An 18035-nucleotide genomic window follows, 5' to 3' on the forward strand; every position below is an offset into this window, starting at 1 on the left:
TTTAATTAAAACAAGAAAAATATACATTTTCAGTTTAAACAATAATTCCAGTAACGCTGCTATAGACCATACCTACAAGTAACCGCCATCAATTCTAAACAATAAAACTGTACATACAACAGGAATACAAAAAAAAAAAAAAAACATTTAATATCTTGCATACTAGAATTCATTAGTACAAGAGCAACGGTTTCAATGGGTGAATTTGGCTAAAATGCTTTTTCCCTTTACCAAAGAATCCAAATGACATCCTCTTGTAATTCAGAGGAACCCATGTAGTGATGCGTACCCATGGGGTAGATAAAAAATGGCTCTACATTAGTCCATCAGTAAACACGTGTAAAATAAGAGCCCATCACATTTCAGAGGTAATACAGAAACTCTATAGATAATGTTTTTGTTGTTTTTTTTTGTTGTTTTTTTTTAACAACTCGTATTGGTGAGATCACTAAAAAGAAACACAGGGGCTGCCAATTCAACCGGGAGGACATGACATCACATTAGCAGTAAGCATGCCGCTCTCTTCAGTAAGGACTGACATAGGTAGCTCCTGTGATATACAAGCATCTCACTTAATACAGAGAATGTAGATAAATATACGGTCTTCAAAGCATCACTGTAGGACACGATGTCGTCTAGTGCGCTGACCAATGACACTTGATTTCACATATCTTCTACGCTCCACTTGTAAGCAGACTCCTGTGTAGCTTTCTTTTCAGATGCTCTTGCAAAATACTGGTTCTCAAATCCATTGGACCTAAAAGGGCAGACATAAGGCCGGAGCAGGCGTCAAGTCAAAGATGATATTCAGAAATTAAGCTACTCATATGTTGTATAGAAGGAAAGCCCGGCAGAGCACCTGTATAGTCCGAATTTTGTATTATTTTTTTTGAATTCTTTATTTGAATTTTTTTGGAGACATAATGAGGAGGGGGAAAGGGTTAGAGGGCACAGAAAGGAAGGAATGAGGGTCAGGAGTACAAAGTAAACAAGATACAAAACAATAAAAAAAACAACAACAACAATTGTCTCTGCTGTATTATATTTAAATTAGAAAGAAACATAGAAATTCCATAGAAAGTTACACGTACTTCAGGTTGTACACATTTCGTTTCTGGCACCAATTTAATTTAGGTTTGATAGTTTATAATGAGGTCTATCCCATCATGTTAGACAGAGTATCTGTGTTCTGAGCATCTATCCATCTATTCCAAATCCTATGATATTTATCTCAATTTTGTTCAATTGACAATTTGGTTTTTCGAATGACTACCGAACAGATCTCGTCAATCCATTCCGAAGCGGATGGTGTCTCGGTGTCCCTCCAGTGTCTAGCAATTATACGTTTTGCCGCGTTTAAAAGATGGGGAATTATGGATTTTTGGTTTATGATCTGGAAGGACATGTCCAGATTAACGATTACCCTAATTTTCTAATGTCGATTTCATTATAGGTTTTCAACACAATTAAGTGTTATGGTATACTGATAAGATAGGTCATAAATGTCTGACTGGTGGGGGTCCTATACCTATCCCGACATCGGAGGGGTTTAGCCCCTCAGTTGGTCTGGTGTGCTTGATCACTTTTTACTCAAGTCCTTATGGAATAAGATGAGCAAGCGCTCTTGGCTATTTCTGTAAGAGCCACAAATGTTAAAGAAGAGTGATTACTCACCCCAGACCCTGGGAACGGGATGGAGTGGGGGTTCCCAGCGGTTACGCTCCCAGAGATGAGACAATCATGGCACAGCAAATCAATACAACATGTGAACACACCCTAAATCACGTGTGTAGCATCGTAGCTTGTATGGTAGGAAACTGGATTATTAATGTTTACTCCTTGGAAATGTATTCTATACTTCTTGCCCAGATATGTTTTCTGTTTTTTTAAAGGATTTTTGAGCAGGATGAAAAAACGACAGAAAACATACATTGTTCCAGATAGCTCTATAGATAGAGAGATCATATATATATATATATATAGGGGATAAATGTGTTTTATGGTAAACCCCTTTAACTATATAGCGTCAATAGCGAGTGCGGCATTTATAGGGGTTTTTCTATGAAGGACATTTATGATATATCCATAATATATCATTATTTAACTGTTTAAAACATCATTTTTTTGACACCTTAGTGCTTAAAATATGAAATAAAAAAATAAAAAAAGTGATCAACAAAATCGTATGTACCAAAAAATTGTGCCAATAAAACTACAGCTCGTCCCGTAAAAAGTAAGCCCTCACACCGCTAAATCGATGAAGATAATATTTAAAAAAAAATTGGGCTCTCAGAATAAATTATTTTTTAACAAATATTTTTTTCCCTATAGAAAGTGATTTATTCAGTCAACACAAGCTGCAACTTTTCCATCCTGCTATGGGACACACACACACACACACACAATGGCTCGCTCTATCATGTGATCACTTACCTGTCCACACCATCCCAGCGGTACCCTGGCAAAATATTAAATCTGTTGATTGGAGGATTAGGACCCTTGTATTTTGGGCGCTCTAGAACAGTGTGAAGTCAAAGAAAAAGTTAAAGTCACGTTATCATCTCATAATAGTAAATTCCCATATTAATAACCACGATTACTGGAACGTTACCTTTCCTGTCTTTGCTTTCTTTATCCATCTTCTTTTTCAGAAACTTTGCCATTGGATCTCCGTCTCTCTCCTGTTCACGCAACATGCGGTCCAGGTCCTCATCATCAATGTAGCGAGCGAGAGGTTTTGACATTTCTCGGGCGGCATTCTCCAAATTCTGACGCTGCTGTTCCTGTTGGGCCAAACTGAAGAAGGAAAAATAGAAAAGTATAAGAATACCACATAAATCTCATCTGATAAAGAAGTTATTCACTAACTCAAAGTACCACGGCATTTAACAACACCGAACCACGATTCTGCATCTTTTAATAAAGTGCAATGTGTGTTCGGATAACAAAATAAGCTTGTCCAAGAAAGTTTCTTTCATCCTACAATATTTTACTTCTGTGTAAAGCTGTTGCAGCTTGACCGGTAGAGCAGCTTGATTACAATCTTCTATTTATTCTAATAGGAGTCATACAAGCTGCCTACACTTCTTTATAGATTCCTATGTTCAGAGAGGGACAGTACTAGTTAACCCTATCAACTCTGACACGGTCTAATCAGTGCTGACAGTGACATACTGTGTAGGGACACACCCCAATGACGAGGATAATGGTAACACCCAGTTGTCAATTTACTCATTTATTTCCAAGAGGAATAACAGAGGAATTGCACAATGCAGATTCCCAAGAAAAGAGGCTGCAGCATTGTTGTTACATGGGGAATACAAGTATTTACTAAAACAAACATGACAGGAGAGCTGGCAGGTCATCTTTAATCTTCTCAATGGGATGTCTATATGTCTTGGGGGTTTATCAGGTCTCCAGACGTTTTTACAACTTACCCTTTGCCCCATTTGGCATACATCTCATCTTTTTTCTCCTGCATGGCCTGGTCCTGCAGTTGCTGTTTCCGTTCAGAATTTAAGTCTCTACGTTTTCCGCTTTTGTCTCGAAATACGGTCTCTGTGGTCCTTGAATCATCTGAATAAAAACACATATTAAAAAATAAACATTTTAAAAAACGATCAAACATCTCAGGCAGTAAATTCCTGGGGCCAAAGCATTCACGGCGGCAAATGAGAGTATGCAATGCCTATAGAATTGACTAGAAAGAGGACCACAGGATAAATTTAAATTGACACTATACATTGATGACCGATATATATGGCTAACGAGTATTCCTTAAAACTATAGGTAACTAAAGCTTTATAAATGTGAGGTTTTCCATGCAAGAAAAATTTATGGGAAAGCACCGCTATTATTATTAATAATAGTAAAAAGTAAAGACCCGCCCAGTTGTCTATTAAGAAATGAATTAGCATAAATCTAAAATTGCTCATAACTTGCTCAAAAATGATCATTTTTCAAAATAAAAACCACTGTCACCTACATTACAGCGCCGATCAGATTATGTAGGAGATAGGGCACTTATAATGTGGTGACAGAGCCTCTTTAACCTTTACTCATGTTTTTTATTACTACATAACACTATGTTCTGGCCATCTCCTAAACATTAAAGGGTACCGGTCACTAGGTCATTTTATGTTGAACTGGTTTTCTGACCTGAATAGAGCGGTCTTCCTGATTCCAGCACTGTTTTTCTTTTTTTCCTGGACCACCCGTCCCAGAAATATGGTCCACTGTTGCGTTGGCTCCCTCTATGCTAATTTGCTATAGTTAGCCAACAGGGCGTGAACTGCCCTCAAGCTGCCTCATGCGGATTGGTCATCATCAGAGGCAGGGAAACTAGCTCCACCCCAGCTAACTACAGCAAATTAGCATATAGGGAGCCAACACAACAGTGGGCCATAGCTCTGGACCGGGGTCCAGGGAAAAATAAAATATAGCGCTGGAATCAGGGAGACCGAGTTATTCAGGCCAGTTAACTATTTCAACTTATATGACCTAGTGACAGGTCCTCTATAAACAAGTCGCTATTGGTCAAAAACACACAAGCAAATGGAGCACATGTATAAATGATACTTGTGTCACCCAGTGTATAAGAAAGGAATAAATAGGATTTTTTTTTTTAAAGATTTAACACTTAGCAAAGTACCCCAGGGGTCAAAATTTAGAGACCATTATGCTGCATAATTCTGCAATCAGATACAAATAGCACATTGTGCGCTCACCTTCCAGGTTCTTGTTATTTTTCTCTGCTCTTCTCTGTTCTTCTTTCTCTTTTCTCAGAACAGTTGCAGACACCAGGCCAGCTCTGCTACCTGAGAGCATCTAAAAAGGCAAAAAAAGGCTGAAATAAGTCTGCTCATATACATTTAAAAGCATAGATCCAAAAACAATTTTACAAAATATAAATAGAAATAATGTATAAAAAAAAAAAAAAAAAAAAAGAACACTACATCAAACATAAAATACATTTGTGCATTACATATATTCACATGCAGGGGGTTAACTAGCCTAGCAGCCCAGGCTGACAACCCACATGCAACAAAGGATAAAAAAAAAGGAAAAATAGAGAATCATGTCTGCCTCCTACGGACACTAGGCTAAAACGGCTTAAGACAGTGTCTGTGGAAAGCATATGGCCTGCCTGGGCAAAGTCAAGACTCCTTCCTACCTAGGGTCAGCCGCCTATCTGCAAAGACCTATACCCATGGTGATGTGTCCCCCAATAATATTAACCAGGAAACTTTATTATCTTACAGGCCCATATAAAAACGTTTTTGGCACCCCCTGTAATGCAACTATGGATGGAAGGAATTATAAGGCATTATGTAAACGATAAATGATGTAGTTTGTATTCAGTTGTACTTAACATTGAATGTATATTTGTAGTATTAGGTTATATGTAGTAGTGCACATAGATGTGTTATTCAAAGGTGAACCTACACATCAAGAGTGCAATGAAGGCATCAGAATCTCCAGCATTATACAGACAATCCATGGTTTTCAATGGGAACTGTGCAATGCTTCGTGTCCCTTGCAGTGGAATTGAACATGTGCGGTCTGCCAAGTACCCCCAAAGATTAAAAGGCAATCGCTGAATGTCCCAGCAGGGACATTGCCCGTAATCAGCTTATATTCAGGGTACCCTTCTAGCCAAAATTAAATTGTCCAATGCAGATAATCCCTTTAAGTAGCAAAACAGGGTGAACGCAAAATAACATAGCTTAACAATTCTGCAGCACATGTGAAGCGTTAGAACAACAATTTCACTATAAAGGGTCACATGACTACACATTCGGCATATCATCACCTGTGAAGATGAAGTATTTTTTTCAGACTCAACTCTTCGTCGTGGCGGTGACAAGTCTGAATCAGAGCCTCTTATCTGCACTTGGCGAGGAGGTGACAAGTCAGAGTCTGAACCTTTAAGCGGAGCACCCCTTTGAGGAGACATTTGTAAGTCCTTCTGTCGTATAGCTGGAAAATATGGGATGGATGAACATTAAAGCCAAAACCGGTTTAAAATCCAGAAATGTTAAAGCTCAGCATTTTTGTAACGTTGGCTGAACATAAATCAGATGAGAACTATAAGCAACCTTGTGTGGAACCATTAAACCGGTCTCACAAAGATTTGAATACAGGCAAAAACAAACAAGGGGTTGTTCTGGGTGAAATGCAATAGTAGTTAAAAATCTGGTTCCAGCTTTCCCTCCTATTTTCCTGGCATGACATGTGTAGTGCAGTAAAAGGATTACTCAGTTTTGTTACAAAAAGACGCGTTCATCAAGATTAAGACCTCTCTAATATTAGAAGTACTAAAAATAATTAATATTCAAACGCACCTTTTTTCCGACTCTCTCGTGGTGGTGACAACGATCTATTCTGAGGTGCAGATTCGTCGGAATCAGAATCATGACGCAAGGAGGAATGAGGAGATATGCGATCAGATTTCTTTAGATTACGTTTTGATCCTTTAGCATAAGAGTCCAAACTTGTCTCACACCTTTCTTTTTGACAATCTGGGGAGATATTTAGATTCCTCTGAGCAGAATTTGTGTAGAGTCTCTTGATTTTTTGGGGAGAGGATGGATCTGGAGAATCCCATCTGCCTCTCGGGGGTGGAGCAGCGTCTGGAGAGTCCCGTCTGCCCCCCCTGGGTGGAGAGGCGTCTGGAGCGTCCCGTCTGCCCCCCCTGGGTGGAGAGGAGTCTGGAGCGTCCCGTCTGCCCCCCCTGGGTGGAGAGGCCCCTCTTCCTCTCCTGGGTGGTGAGGCCGGTCTGCCTCTCCTGGGTGGAGGCGCGTCCGGAGAGAGCCGTCTGCCCCTCCTGGGAGGAGAAGCGTCAGGAGAGAGCCGTCTGCCCACCCTGGGAGGAGCGTCCGGAGAGAGCCGTCTGCCCCTCCTGGGCGAAGCGTCCGGAGAGAGCCGTCTGCCCCTCCTGGGAGGAGAAGCGTCCGGAGAGAACCGTCTGCCCCTCCTGGGAGAAGCGTCCGGAGAGAGCCGTCTGCCCCTCCTGGGAGGAGAAGCGTCCGGAGAGAGCCGTCTGCCCCTCCTGGGAGAAGCGTCCGGAGAGAACCGTCTGCCCCTCCTGGGAGGAGAGGCGTATGGAGAGTCTCGTCTGGCCCTCCAGGGTGGAGGAGCATCGGGAGAGGCCCTTCTGCCCCTCATGGGTGGAGAGGCTGATCTGCCCCTCCTGGGAGGAGAGGTGTCCGGAGAGGTCCACCTGCCCCCTCTGGGAGGAGAGGCCCGCCTGACCCTCCTGGGAGAGGCGTCTGGAGAGGCCCGTCTGGCCCTCCTGGGAGGAGACGAGTCTGGCGAGGCCCGCCTGACAGGAGAGGCGTCTGGAGAGGCCCGCCTGGCCCTCCTAGGGGGAGAGGCGTCCGGAGAGGCCCGCCTGGCCCTCCTAGGGGGAGAGGCCCGCCCGGCCCTCCTGGGAGGAGAGGTGTCTGGAGAGGCCCGCCCGGCCCTCTTGGGAGGAGAGGCGTCTGGAGAGGCCCGCCTGGCCCTCCTGGGAGGAGAGGCGTTTGGAGAGGCCCGCCTGGCCCTCCTGGGAGGAGAGGCGTCTGGGGTGGCCCGCCTGGCCCTCCTGGGAGGAGAGGCGTCTGGGGTGGCCCGCCTGGCCCTCCTGGGAGGAGAGGCGTCTGGGGTGGCCCGTCTGGCCCTCCTGGGAGGAGAGGCGTCTGGGGTGGCCCGTCTGGCCCTCCTGGGAGGAGAGGCGTCTGGGGTGGCCCGTCTGGCCCTCCTGGGGGAAAGTGGTTTTAATGTATTTTGTAGCCTTTTTGGGGGAGGGGAATGGTCTGAAGAGTCATGTCTGGTCCTTCGAGGTGGAGAAGGGTCTGAAGAGTCATCTCTGCCCTCTTGAGGTGAAGAAGGGTCTGGAGAGTCAGGTCTGTCCTTTTTTGAAGAGTGGTCTGAACAGACAGGAGAACTATGACCAGTCTTCATAGCTGTGGCAGAGATATCTTCTCTGGCCCTATAGACGGCATAAAAAAAATTAATTGTTGAAGACTAAGATTACAAGATTGACAATACATCCTTGTAACTAATAAATGCTGCAGTCAAGAAAATGCATGCTTTTTTTTTTATAGATGGGGAGTGAGAATATGGTAAATAGGAAAAATAATGGTAATAACATAGCTGGAGCAGTACGGACATAGGAGTAAGCTTTTTAATAATTGAAGGTAATTTGTCATGGTTTTCCTTTTAAAAACTTTAATACGCTTTAAAAATTCAGTACTTCATACCACTTAGGTACTGGACCCTTCTCAAATCTCAATATGTCTGAACGGACTGTGAAATGAAAGCAAAACCAGTTTAAATGCCACATCACTATTTGTATGTATCATCTATTAATCCTGTATCATTATCTTGAGGACACTAGTATTTCCAGGTCATTACTACTGCCATACCAGTATTCAAATTTTCCTATATCATTACCATTAGCTCAGCTGTATATTAACCCCGTCACACCGAACACCATAAATGTATTATTTACAAACTCAGATTTAAAGAGACTTTATAAATAAGGCCTTATGTACAGGACCATGTTTGGCCCACGATATACGGACCGACCACAGTTCAGGGAGCCAGAGTTCCTAGTATCATAGTCATGTATGATGTTAGGAGTCTCTGCCTCTCCGCGGAAATACTGCCCCGTCCTGTAATCATGTTCTCCATACGGGACAGTATTCTCGCAGTGAGGCAGGGACTCCACGCATCACACATAACTATTATGCTAGGAACTCGGCTCCCTGAACTGTGTTCGGTCCGGGAAATGTGGCCAACATACGGTCCGTATCTCAAGAACCAAAACACGGGCGTGTGCATGAGGCCTTACTGCTTAACTACAAAAGCGGTGCCAGACCAATGCAGAAGTGCTTTTTGTGTTTTTCCCTTTTTTTATTTAAAGGCCTTAACGACCAGCTAAATCTTTCCGTTTTTGCCTCTGCTTTTCAGCAGCCATAACTTTTTTTATTTTTTCATTAGTGTGGCTAAATGAAGCCTTGTTTTATGCGGTAGAAGATGTATTTTTTTACCCAATGTGTTTCGTTTTTATGTAATGTATAGACAATAAAATTTAATTATTTTTTATTGGACTTTTTTTTTTTATTACAATGCATTCAGAAAGTCTTCAGACCCTACCACTTTTTTCACATTTTGTTATGCTGAGTCCTTGTGCTTAAAAAAAATAAAAAAAATTTCCCATCATTCTGCACTCAATACCGCATAATGAAAACAGAATGTTAGCAATCCTTACTAATTTATTAAAAAGGAAAAAAATAAAATATTGCATTGACAAGTATTCAGACCCTTTAGTCAGCACTTAGCACCTTTGGCAGCGATAACTCCAGTCTTCTGGGGTATGATGCCACAAGGTTTGCACACCTGGATTTGGGGATTTTCTGCCGTTCTTCTCTGCAGATCCTCTCAAGCTCTGTCAGTTTGGATGGAGACTGTCAGTGGACAGCCATTTTATCGTCTCTTCAGAGATGTTCGATTGGGTTTAAGTCAGGGCTCTGGCTGGGACCACTCAAGGACATTGACAGAGTTGTCCCTAAGCCAATTCCTATGTTGTCTTGGTTGTGTGCTTAGGGTCATTGTCAAGTTGGAAGGTGAACCTTTGACCCAGTCTGAGGTTTAGAGAACTCTGGATCAGGTTACTTAGTTAGTACGGTTGAAAAAAGACACATGTCCATCAAGTACAACCAAGGGATGGGAAAAGGTAAGGGATGAAACAAAAAAATTTCTACACATTCAAATAGGAGCGGATATTTTTTTTGTTCTAGGAAATTATCTAACCCTTTTTTAAAGCCATCTACTGTCCCTGCTGTGACCAGCTCCTGCGGTGACTATTCCATAGATTCACAGTAAAGAAGGCTTGTCCCTCTACAGATTGAACCTTATTTTTCTCCAGACGGAGGGAGTGCCCCCTTGTTTTTTTTTAGGGGGTTTTACATGGAACAGGTTCTCACTATATTTCTTGTATAGGCCATTCATATATTTAGACAAACTAATCACGTCCCCCCCCCTTAGTCGTCTCTTTTCAAGGCTAAATAGGTTTAATCTTTCCTCATAACTTCTCTATGCCCCTTGTTAGTTTAGTTGCTTTTCTTTGTATTTTTTCCAACTCCAGGGCATCCTTTCAATGATCTGGAGCCCAGAACTGAAATGCATATTCTAGATGAGGCAGCGCTGGTGGTAATATTTTTCATTATGAATATCTCTGTACTTTGCTCCATTCAGCTTTCCCTCAAACCGGACTAGTCTCCCTTTCCCAGCTGCTGAAAAATACACCCACAGTATGATTCTGCCACCACCCTGCTTCACTGTAGGGATGGTATTGGGCAGGCGATGAGCAGTGTCTGGTTTCCTCCAGATATGACACTTAGAATTGAGGTCAAAAACTTCAATCTCTGTTCCATCGGTCGGACCACAGAATCTGTTTCTCATAGTCAGAGTCCTTTAGGTGCTTTTTTGAAAACTCCAGACAGGTTTTCGTGTGTCTTTTACTCAGGAGAGGCTTCTTTCTGGCCACACTGCCATAAAGTCCAGATTGATGGAGTGATGGTTGACCATCTGGAAGGGTCTCCCATCTGCACACAGGATCTTTGGAGCTCAGCCAGCGTGACCATTGGGTTCTTGGTCACCTCTCGAACCAAGGCCCTTCTCCCCCGATTACTTAGTTTGGTGGGGCGGCCAGCTCTAGGAAGAGTCCAGGTTGTGCCAAACTTCTTCCATTTAAGAATTATGGAGGCCACTGTGCTCTTGGGAACTTTCAGTGCAGCAGAAATTTCTGTACCCTTCTCCAGATCTGTGCTTCCACACAAACCTAGGATGTGAAGGGGGGAAAAAATGCAGCATTCGGGACACGGAGCCTGACAGGTAGATATTCAAAACGGAGTATGTTATAGTAGGCTTTATTTGTAATTGATACTACGCGTTTCAGGACCGGACACACCTGAGGAAGGGACCTGTCCGGTCCTGAAACGCGTAGTATCTATTACAAATGAAGCCTACTGTAACATACTCCGTTTTGAATATCTACCTGTCAGGCGCCGTGTCCCAAATACTGCATTTTTTTCCCCTTCACATCCTGTGTTCGTTTTCCCCGGGAACAGAACTTTTTCTCGTGGGATAGCAGTGGGTGGCAGCCGACGTCCACAACGATCTTCATGTTATTCTCCTTTCCATGCTCAGCCATATTGTTGTGCCTATCCTAGCACAACACTGCCAGGTGAGTGTTTCAGCTCGCCTTTTGCTCACATTGTCCCCCGTTCCTTACAAAATTACCTTACAGGAGCGCCGTGTCCTCCTCTCTTCGTTTTTCTCTATCCAGATTCCACACAAACCTGTCTCTGAGCTGTTTTTCTCCGATATGCATAGTCAGCTGTGAAACCTTATATAGATAGGGAGACTTGGCAATTGTCCTCCAAATTTTAAACACTAATTATGCAGAAAACCACACAAGGTGTACACCACCAATCAATAAACAGTCTAATGGAGGGGAAAGGGAAAAGTGTGTGGGTGTATAACAGTAAGTATTAAAATTAAATCTTTATTAATAGATAATGTTAAAAATTGGTGTAAGTTTGATAAATGCAGAGACCCCTATTTCTGCATTCTATAGGGACAGTTGGCCCTGTTGTCCTATATGTGCCCAACCGTGCTTGATTATAGTAGTCAACTTGGCATAAGTACAAGTGCCTTGAATGATAGATTAGGTGTATGGCACTTGTCCTCACCTAAACTGTAATGGAAAGACCTATGCTGACACCAGACTATAAAAAGTGTGAGCTGTTGGCCCTATTGCTGATATCTTGAGAGTACGGTATAGGATATGCTGATTGGGCAATGCTACATGGTATATGTTAATAGGCAATATCAGTGTAGATACAATGCTTGATTGAAACCAAGCATGCACAACTGGCGCTGCCATGGGTGCTCTATTTAAACCACGTATAAGGAATGCAGGGCGAGTAAAGTAGAGGCTTTCAGCGTAAGCCACTCTCCCTGTGTAAACCTGCTGCCTCTAGCAAAGAAATATTCGGCACACAAGGTGATGATTTTAGCAAATCTTTCAGTTTTATTCAGTGCCATGACAAAGCGGCAAACCGCTACTAAAATACGCAGCGCCAACGACTGGATGAATCAGACACCAAGAGGTACAAGTGCCTGATGAAGGTCTAATATACGACCGAAACTTCGCACTAAGCCTCTGGCATCAACTTTTGATCAAATAAAACCGAAAGATTTGCTAAAATCATCACCTTGTGTGCCGAATATTTCTTTACTATGTAATTGGGTTGGGACCCTATTCGTGCACCTACCGGATCTTGTGCGCTCTGAGCCACTATATACCTGTTGCCTCTAGCGTTCTAGTTGTATGCCGGAGCGCTTTACCCTGCTCATCAATACAAAGCTTCCTCCGCTCGTGTACTGAACAGAGGAAGCGAGAGAGCAGTAAAAAGGAGAAGGCTAAATGCGGGCTATATGAAGCGCTGAGTTCTGCTCCCCTGCTCTATAGAGACTCTGCTCGTGTGCAGAGCAAGAACGGCCTGGCGGCGTAAGTGAAAGCCAGACTGGGACAAGAGGTGGGACGCACTAAAAGTTAGGTCCTAGCTAGTTTTAGAGCTATACACCAATGTTCATTGTTTAAAAAAAGAATTTCGCCCGACGCGCGTTTCGCCGGTATATCCGGGTTTTTCTAGGGGCCCCCCTTTGTCATTATTGGGTATTAAGTGCAGAATGATGGGGGGAAAACTTTTTTTTTTCCACAAAGCCTCAACATAAAATCTGAAAAAAAAGTGAGAGGGTCTGAAGTCTTTCCAAATGCACTGTACATCTTATTTTATTTTTACTCCCACAAAGGGATAACTTTTTTACAACTTTTATTTTTTCTTATAATTGTATTATCATACTCCTGTATGCTAATACATTACAATGTGTCACTGTGACAAAGTGTGAACTAACAGCAGCCCTGGGATCGATCCTTTCTAGGATCCCAGGGCTGACTGCAGAGGGTTCCCCCAGTCTCCAATAGAGTCAACGGTTTTCTGGTGAGGTTATCGAAAAAAGGGGAATCCTCTATGATCATGCCGCATTGCCGAACCGTGGCAATTAAAAAAGGGTTAAATAGCCGGGGTCAAAGTTGTACCAATCGCAGCCGTGTTCAGGAGCGGTTAGTTACAGCTTCTGCTCACTGGATGTGCGCCCATAAGCCTTTTCTATAGCGATAGCAAAAGACGTAGTTGTATACCAAGGACCTGCACCGCCCGTCGTCAAAAGACAGCAGGCGGTCGTTAAGGGGTTGCAATTGCTTTTGTCCTCGGCATCCTACTTTTGTATAGATTTTTGGCAATTGGTCAAATTATTAGTAGATCTATGTAAGGTTGTGTATTTTTTTTTTTTACCCAATTCTGAGTAAACGTCATATCTTGGATACATTGTACTCCACAATAGTGTGTAATCTTCTGTGACATTTATTAACCATTTGCGACATAAATGTCAGTGTTAAAGTGGAGTGAAAAGAGGGCATGGATTAGTTCCATGATTTTAGTCAGTGTGGAACTTGATGGTAGTGATATATGTCGTGACAGATGTATAAAATAGATAGAAAAATTGCCGTTTTTTTCCCCAACTACTTACTAACTAATAGTATAGGATAGTACAATAAGTGAAATACCTTTATTAAATTAGGGACAAACATGAAAATTTAAAACTACAATGTGTACTGGCACATGCAATTTGCAGACATAAATCCATCTATAGAACAGGAAATATAACCCAATGCAAAGCTGACACTGTGTATAACTGCTAGCTATAGTCAATTATATGAAGGGTCAGCTCCAGTTAACATAGCGCTAAAAGACTAGTATAGCCCCCCCCCCCCCCCACATGTTTTGCCACAGATGCAGCATCCTCAGGGGTTTTAGGGGCATAAAGCTAATATATATATATATATACACACACACACACCCCTAAAACCCTTGTGTCGGGGGGGCTATACTAGTCTTTTAGTGCAATGTTAACTGGAGCTGATCCTTCATATAATCTACTATAGCTAGCAGTTAGGGTATGTTCACACGCAGTGTTTTCAGGCGTATTTCTGGGCATTTACGCCTCAAAAAACGGAAGTTGAACGCCTACAAAACATCTGCCCATTGAAATCAATGGGAAAAACAGCATTTCGTTCATACGGGGCGTATTTTACGCCTCTGTTTTAAAAAACGGAGCGTAAAAAGACGCTCCGTAAAAAGTAGTAGCATGTCACTTCTTGAGGCGTTTTTTGGAGCTGATTTTCCATTGAACACTATGAAAAACGCCTCAAAAGAAGCTCCAAATTAAAAGAAGCTTCATTTTCAGCTTCAAAAACGCCTGAAAATCAGAGGCTATTTTTTCTGAAAACAGCTCCGTATGTTCAGACGTTTTTTGCTAAGCGTGTGAACATACCCCAATAGTCAGTGTCAACTTTGCATTGGGTTATATCTCATGTTCTATAGAGAGATTTATGTCTGAAATTGCACGTGCCAGTACACATTGTAGTTTTACATTTCCATGTTGTTTGTCCCTAATTTAATAAAAGGTATTTCACTTATTGTACTATCCTATTCTATTAGTTATGAAGTATTTGGGGAAAAAAAAACTTTTTTTACCCACCAACTACTAGGGTCTTTCAAATTTTGTAAAGATTTATAAAATAGGACACATGCAGTCATAAGTTTATCGCAAAATGTGAATGTTTAGTCTAGCTCTAACTTAGACCTTGGCTAAAATGCCACTTTTGATAAATATGGGCTGACAAATGTAATGTGTGGCTAGGGCTGGACAATTAATCGGAAATAACAAACAAACCGAAATTCAGCACAAATAACTGACATCTTGCACATTTCGTTTTTTTCCCCCCGGTTTCAACTGTATCCGCGTCCTCAGGGCGCAGATACAGTTCAATCCTATGGTAGACGTCACTGCCTCACAGCTCGGCAGACATTTTCAGAGTCCGCTGGACTTCTGCCATATACCAGCATTTCATCGTATTGGTCCAAAGTGTCCGCTGTCTGGTATATACAGGAAAGATGGGGGTTCTATACCGGGATGATGGCGGTCTAGTATGTACAGGGATGATGGGGGCAATATACAGGGATGATGGGGGCAATATACCGGGATGATGGGGGTAATATACCGGGATGATGGGGGCAATATACCGGGATGATGGGGGCAATATACCGGGATGATGGGGGCAATATACCGGGATGATGGGGGCAATATACCGGGATGATGGGGGCAATATACCGGGATGATGGGGGCAATATACCGGGATGATGGGGGCAATATACAGGGATGATGGGGGCAATATACAGGGATGATGGGGGCAATATACAGGGATGATGGGGGCACTATACAGGGATGATGGGGGCACTATACAAGGACCCCCATCATCCCTATATATACCAGCCTGCCATCATCGCTGTATATACCAGCCCTCCATCATCCGTGTATATACCAGCCCTCCATCATCCGTGTATATACCAGCCCTCCATCATCCGTGTATATACCAGCCCTCCATCATCCGTGTATATACCAGCCCTCCATCATCCGTGTATATACCAGCCCTCCATCATCCGTGTATATACCAGCCCTCCATCATCCGTGTATATACCAGCCCTCCATCATCCGTGTATATACCAGCCCTCCATCATCCGTGTATATACCAGCCCTCCATCATCCGTGTATATACCAGCCCTCCATCATCCGTGTATATACCAGCCCTCCATCATCCGTGTATATACCAGCCCTCCATCATCCGTGTATATACCAGCCCTCCATCATCCGTGTATATACCAGCCCTCCATCATCCCTGTATATACCAGCCCTCCATCATCCCTGTATATACCAGCCCTCCATCATCCCTGTATATACCAGCCCTCCATCATCCCTGTATATACCAGCCCTCCATCATCCGTGTATATACCAGCCCTCCATCATCCCTGTATATACCAGCCCTCCATCATCCCTGTATATACCAGCCCTCCATCATCCCTGTATATACCAGCCCTCCATCATCCCTGTATATACCAGCCCTCCATCATCCCTGTATATACCAGCCCTCCATCATCCCTGTATATAACCCCCCATAGCCTGTGTATACCATTAGGACGGGTACTGTTCGTTCATCGAAGTAAATGGGGCGGACATTAAGGCAAAAAATAAATAAATAGGCAATAGGATGCCTGAAACGCCGGTATATGGCAGAAGTCCAGCAGAATCTGAAAATATGCGACGATCCACACAGACCGGAGGTGCGTTCTGGGTGCTTGTGGGGGTGTGTGCCTGTAGGAGGCTGCTTGTTTGAGTGTGTGGGGAGGGGTGTTTGCGGTGGGTGCGTGTGTTGGGGGGTTGTGTGCACGTGTGTGGAGCATTAGCGGTGGGTGCATGTGTTGGAGGGGTAGGTTGTGTGCGTGTGTGGGGGGGGGGGGGGGGAGAAGCTCCATGATGCACGAGAATTATTAACTATTAATATTTCTGGCGCATCTCTAGGTCCCGTGCGCCACAATAGAAACTACAGTTCATTTACCTCTAGTATTTAATGTGGTGCAGGGGAGAAGACAGGTCTGCTGTAGGTGAGTATCAGGGCTAGTACACACTGAGTATTTTGGCGCTGTTTTTAATGCAGAAACCATGCCAAAAACCATCCAAAATCGCCTCCCATTGATTTCAATGGGAAGCGGAGGTGTTATTTCCCCACTCCTGGGAAAAAGAAGCAACAGGTCCCTTTCATCGGGCGTTTCTGTCTTTGGCCTCCCATTGGCATCAATGGGAGGCAGAGAAAGTGGTTTTCGCTTCGTTTTTTGCCTGCGGCGCACAATGGCCGCGAGCAAAAAACAATTTGCAGGCACGTCAAAATCGCTGATTTTTCTGCCTGCAAAAAAAAGTCTGTGTGAACAGGGCCTTAAAGGGAACTCCTGTATTTTATATTAGTTTCATTAACTAGATGGAAGTCTGTAGAAGAGCAATAATGTTTTTTGGGGGGTTTTTTTTTCTTGTTGTCACAGCTATTTAGTTCCGTTTTCAAATCTTCCCTGGAGGCAGCCACATTGGAGAATACAATCCCATTCTGCATTGTCAGTATAGCAGGGCATGTGAACATTTTTTACACTACATTCTCTTGTATGGTGATATCATTTATTGCAGATTTTCAGTCTGCAACATCTGAATGTGGGGTACAGTACTAATGCGGAGAGCTTCAATTACACATTGTATGGCATTACCTTGCATCTTCATCCTGGGATCTTTCATCTTCAGGGGACTCATCACCTACGATAGATCAGTCAATTACAGTCAGTCAATCACTTAGAGCAAAAATATAGTATAAATATATATAATTCCTAGAACGAAGTGGCGCCTCTTTTTCTTGATACAGCGCCGCCTTCATTATGTAGTGAATTGTTACATTGCCTCTTTCAGTAAAAGGGAACTTGTTCTCATTCATACATTAAAATGCTAAAGTCAACAGTTTGATCAACTGCTGTATAGAAATGATACAGTATGTTACTATACTCATATGCCACATTTAGAACATATCCTATGGATATTTCATAAATGTCTCTGATAGGAAAAACCCTTTAAGGCCCCCTGAACAGGATGCGTCTTACGTGCAGATTTTGCGCAGGGAGTTTCCTGCGACAAATACGCAGAGTAATACAGAACCAGCAAAGTAAATGAGATTTCAAATAAGATCGGCAATTTGTGTCGCGTTTCCACCTCAGAATTGTACCAGACAAGTTTAAAAAATCAACAACGCACCAAAATCCGTAGCATAAAAACGCATAAAAATGTAGGTGTAAGTGCAGATTTTACCTGCGGTTTTGATGCGGATTTTCCACATCAAATTCCGCAACGTGTGCAAGGAGCCTAAAGGAACTCAAGTGGAGCTTGCAATCATTGTACAACATTAGAGCATAAATATGTTTACGGTCCCCTGCACATGACACATATTTCATCGGGATTTTCCGCACGCAAATCCGCAGCGTAATACAGTG

At 43.0% G+C, this 18035-nt stretch overlaps 1 protein-coding gene across 1 annotated transcript in view; it reads right to left on the reverse strand.

The window, feature by feature from the left end:
- BUD13 (BUD13 spliceosome associated protein) overlaps positions 1-18035 on the reverse strand; it is a 22936-nt gene continuing 4901 nt past the window's right edge. The window contains exons 4-11 of the mRNA XM_075839797.1: positions 17265-17310; positions 6345-7972; positions 5813-5979; positions 4728-4827; positions 3438-3576; positions 2612-2796; positions 2434-2515; positions 1-757 (exon numbers count right to left, since the gene is read on the reverse strand). Coding sequence (XP_075695912.1) covers positions 664-757; positions 2434-2515; positions 2612-2796; positions 3438-3576; positions 4728-4827; positions 5813-5979; positions 6345-7972; positions 17265-17310 — 2441 coding nt within the window. The 3' untranslated portion in view covers positions 1-663. The remainder of the gene's footprint in view (positions 758-2433; positions 2516-2611; positions 2797-3437; positions 3577-4727; positions 4828-5812; positions 5980-6344; positions 7973-17264; positions 17311-18035) is intronic.

Source organism: Rhinoderma darwinii, chromosome 10 (assembly GCF_050947455.1).
Source record: "Rhinoderma darwinii isolate aRhiDar2 chromosome 10, aRhiDar2.hap1, whole genome shotgun sequence".
In the NCBI taxonomy this organism is placed as follows: domain Eukaryota; kingdom Metazoa; phylum Chordata; class Amphibia; order Anura; family Rhinodermatidae; genus Rhinoderma; species Rhinoderma darwinii.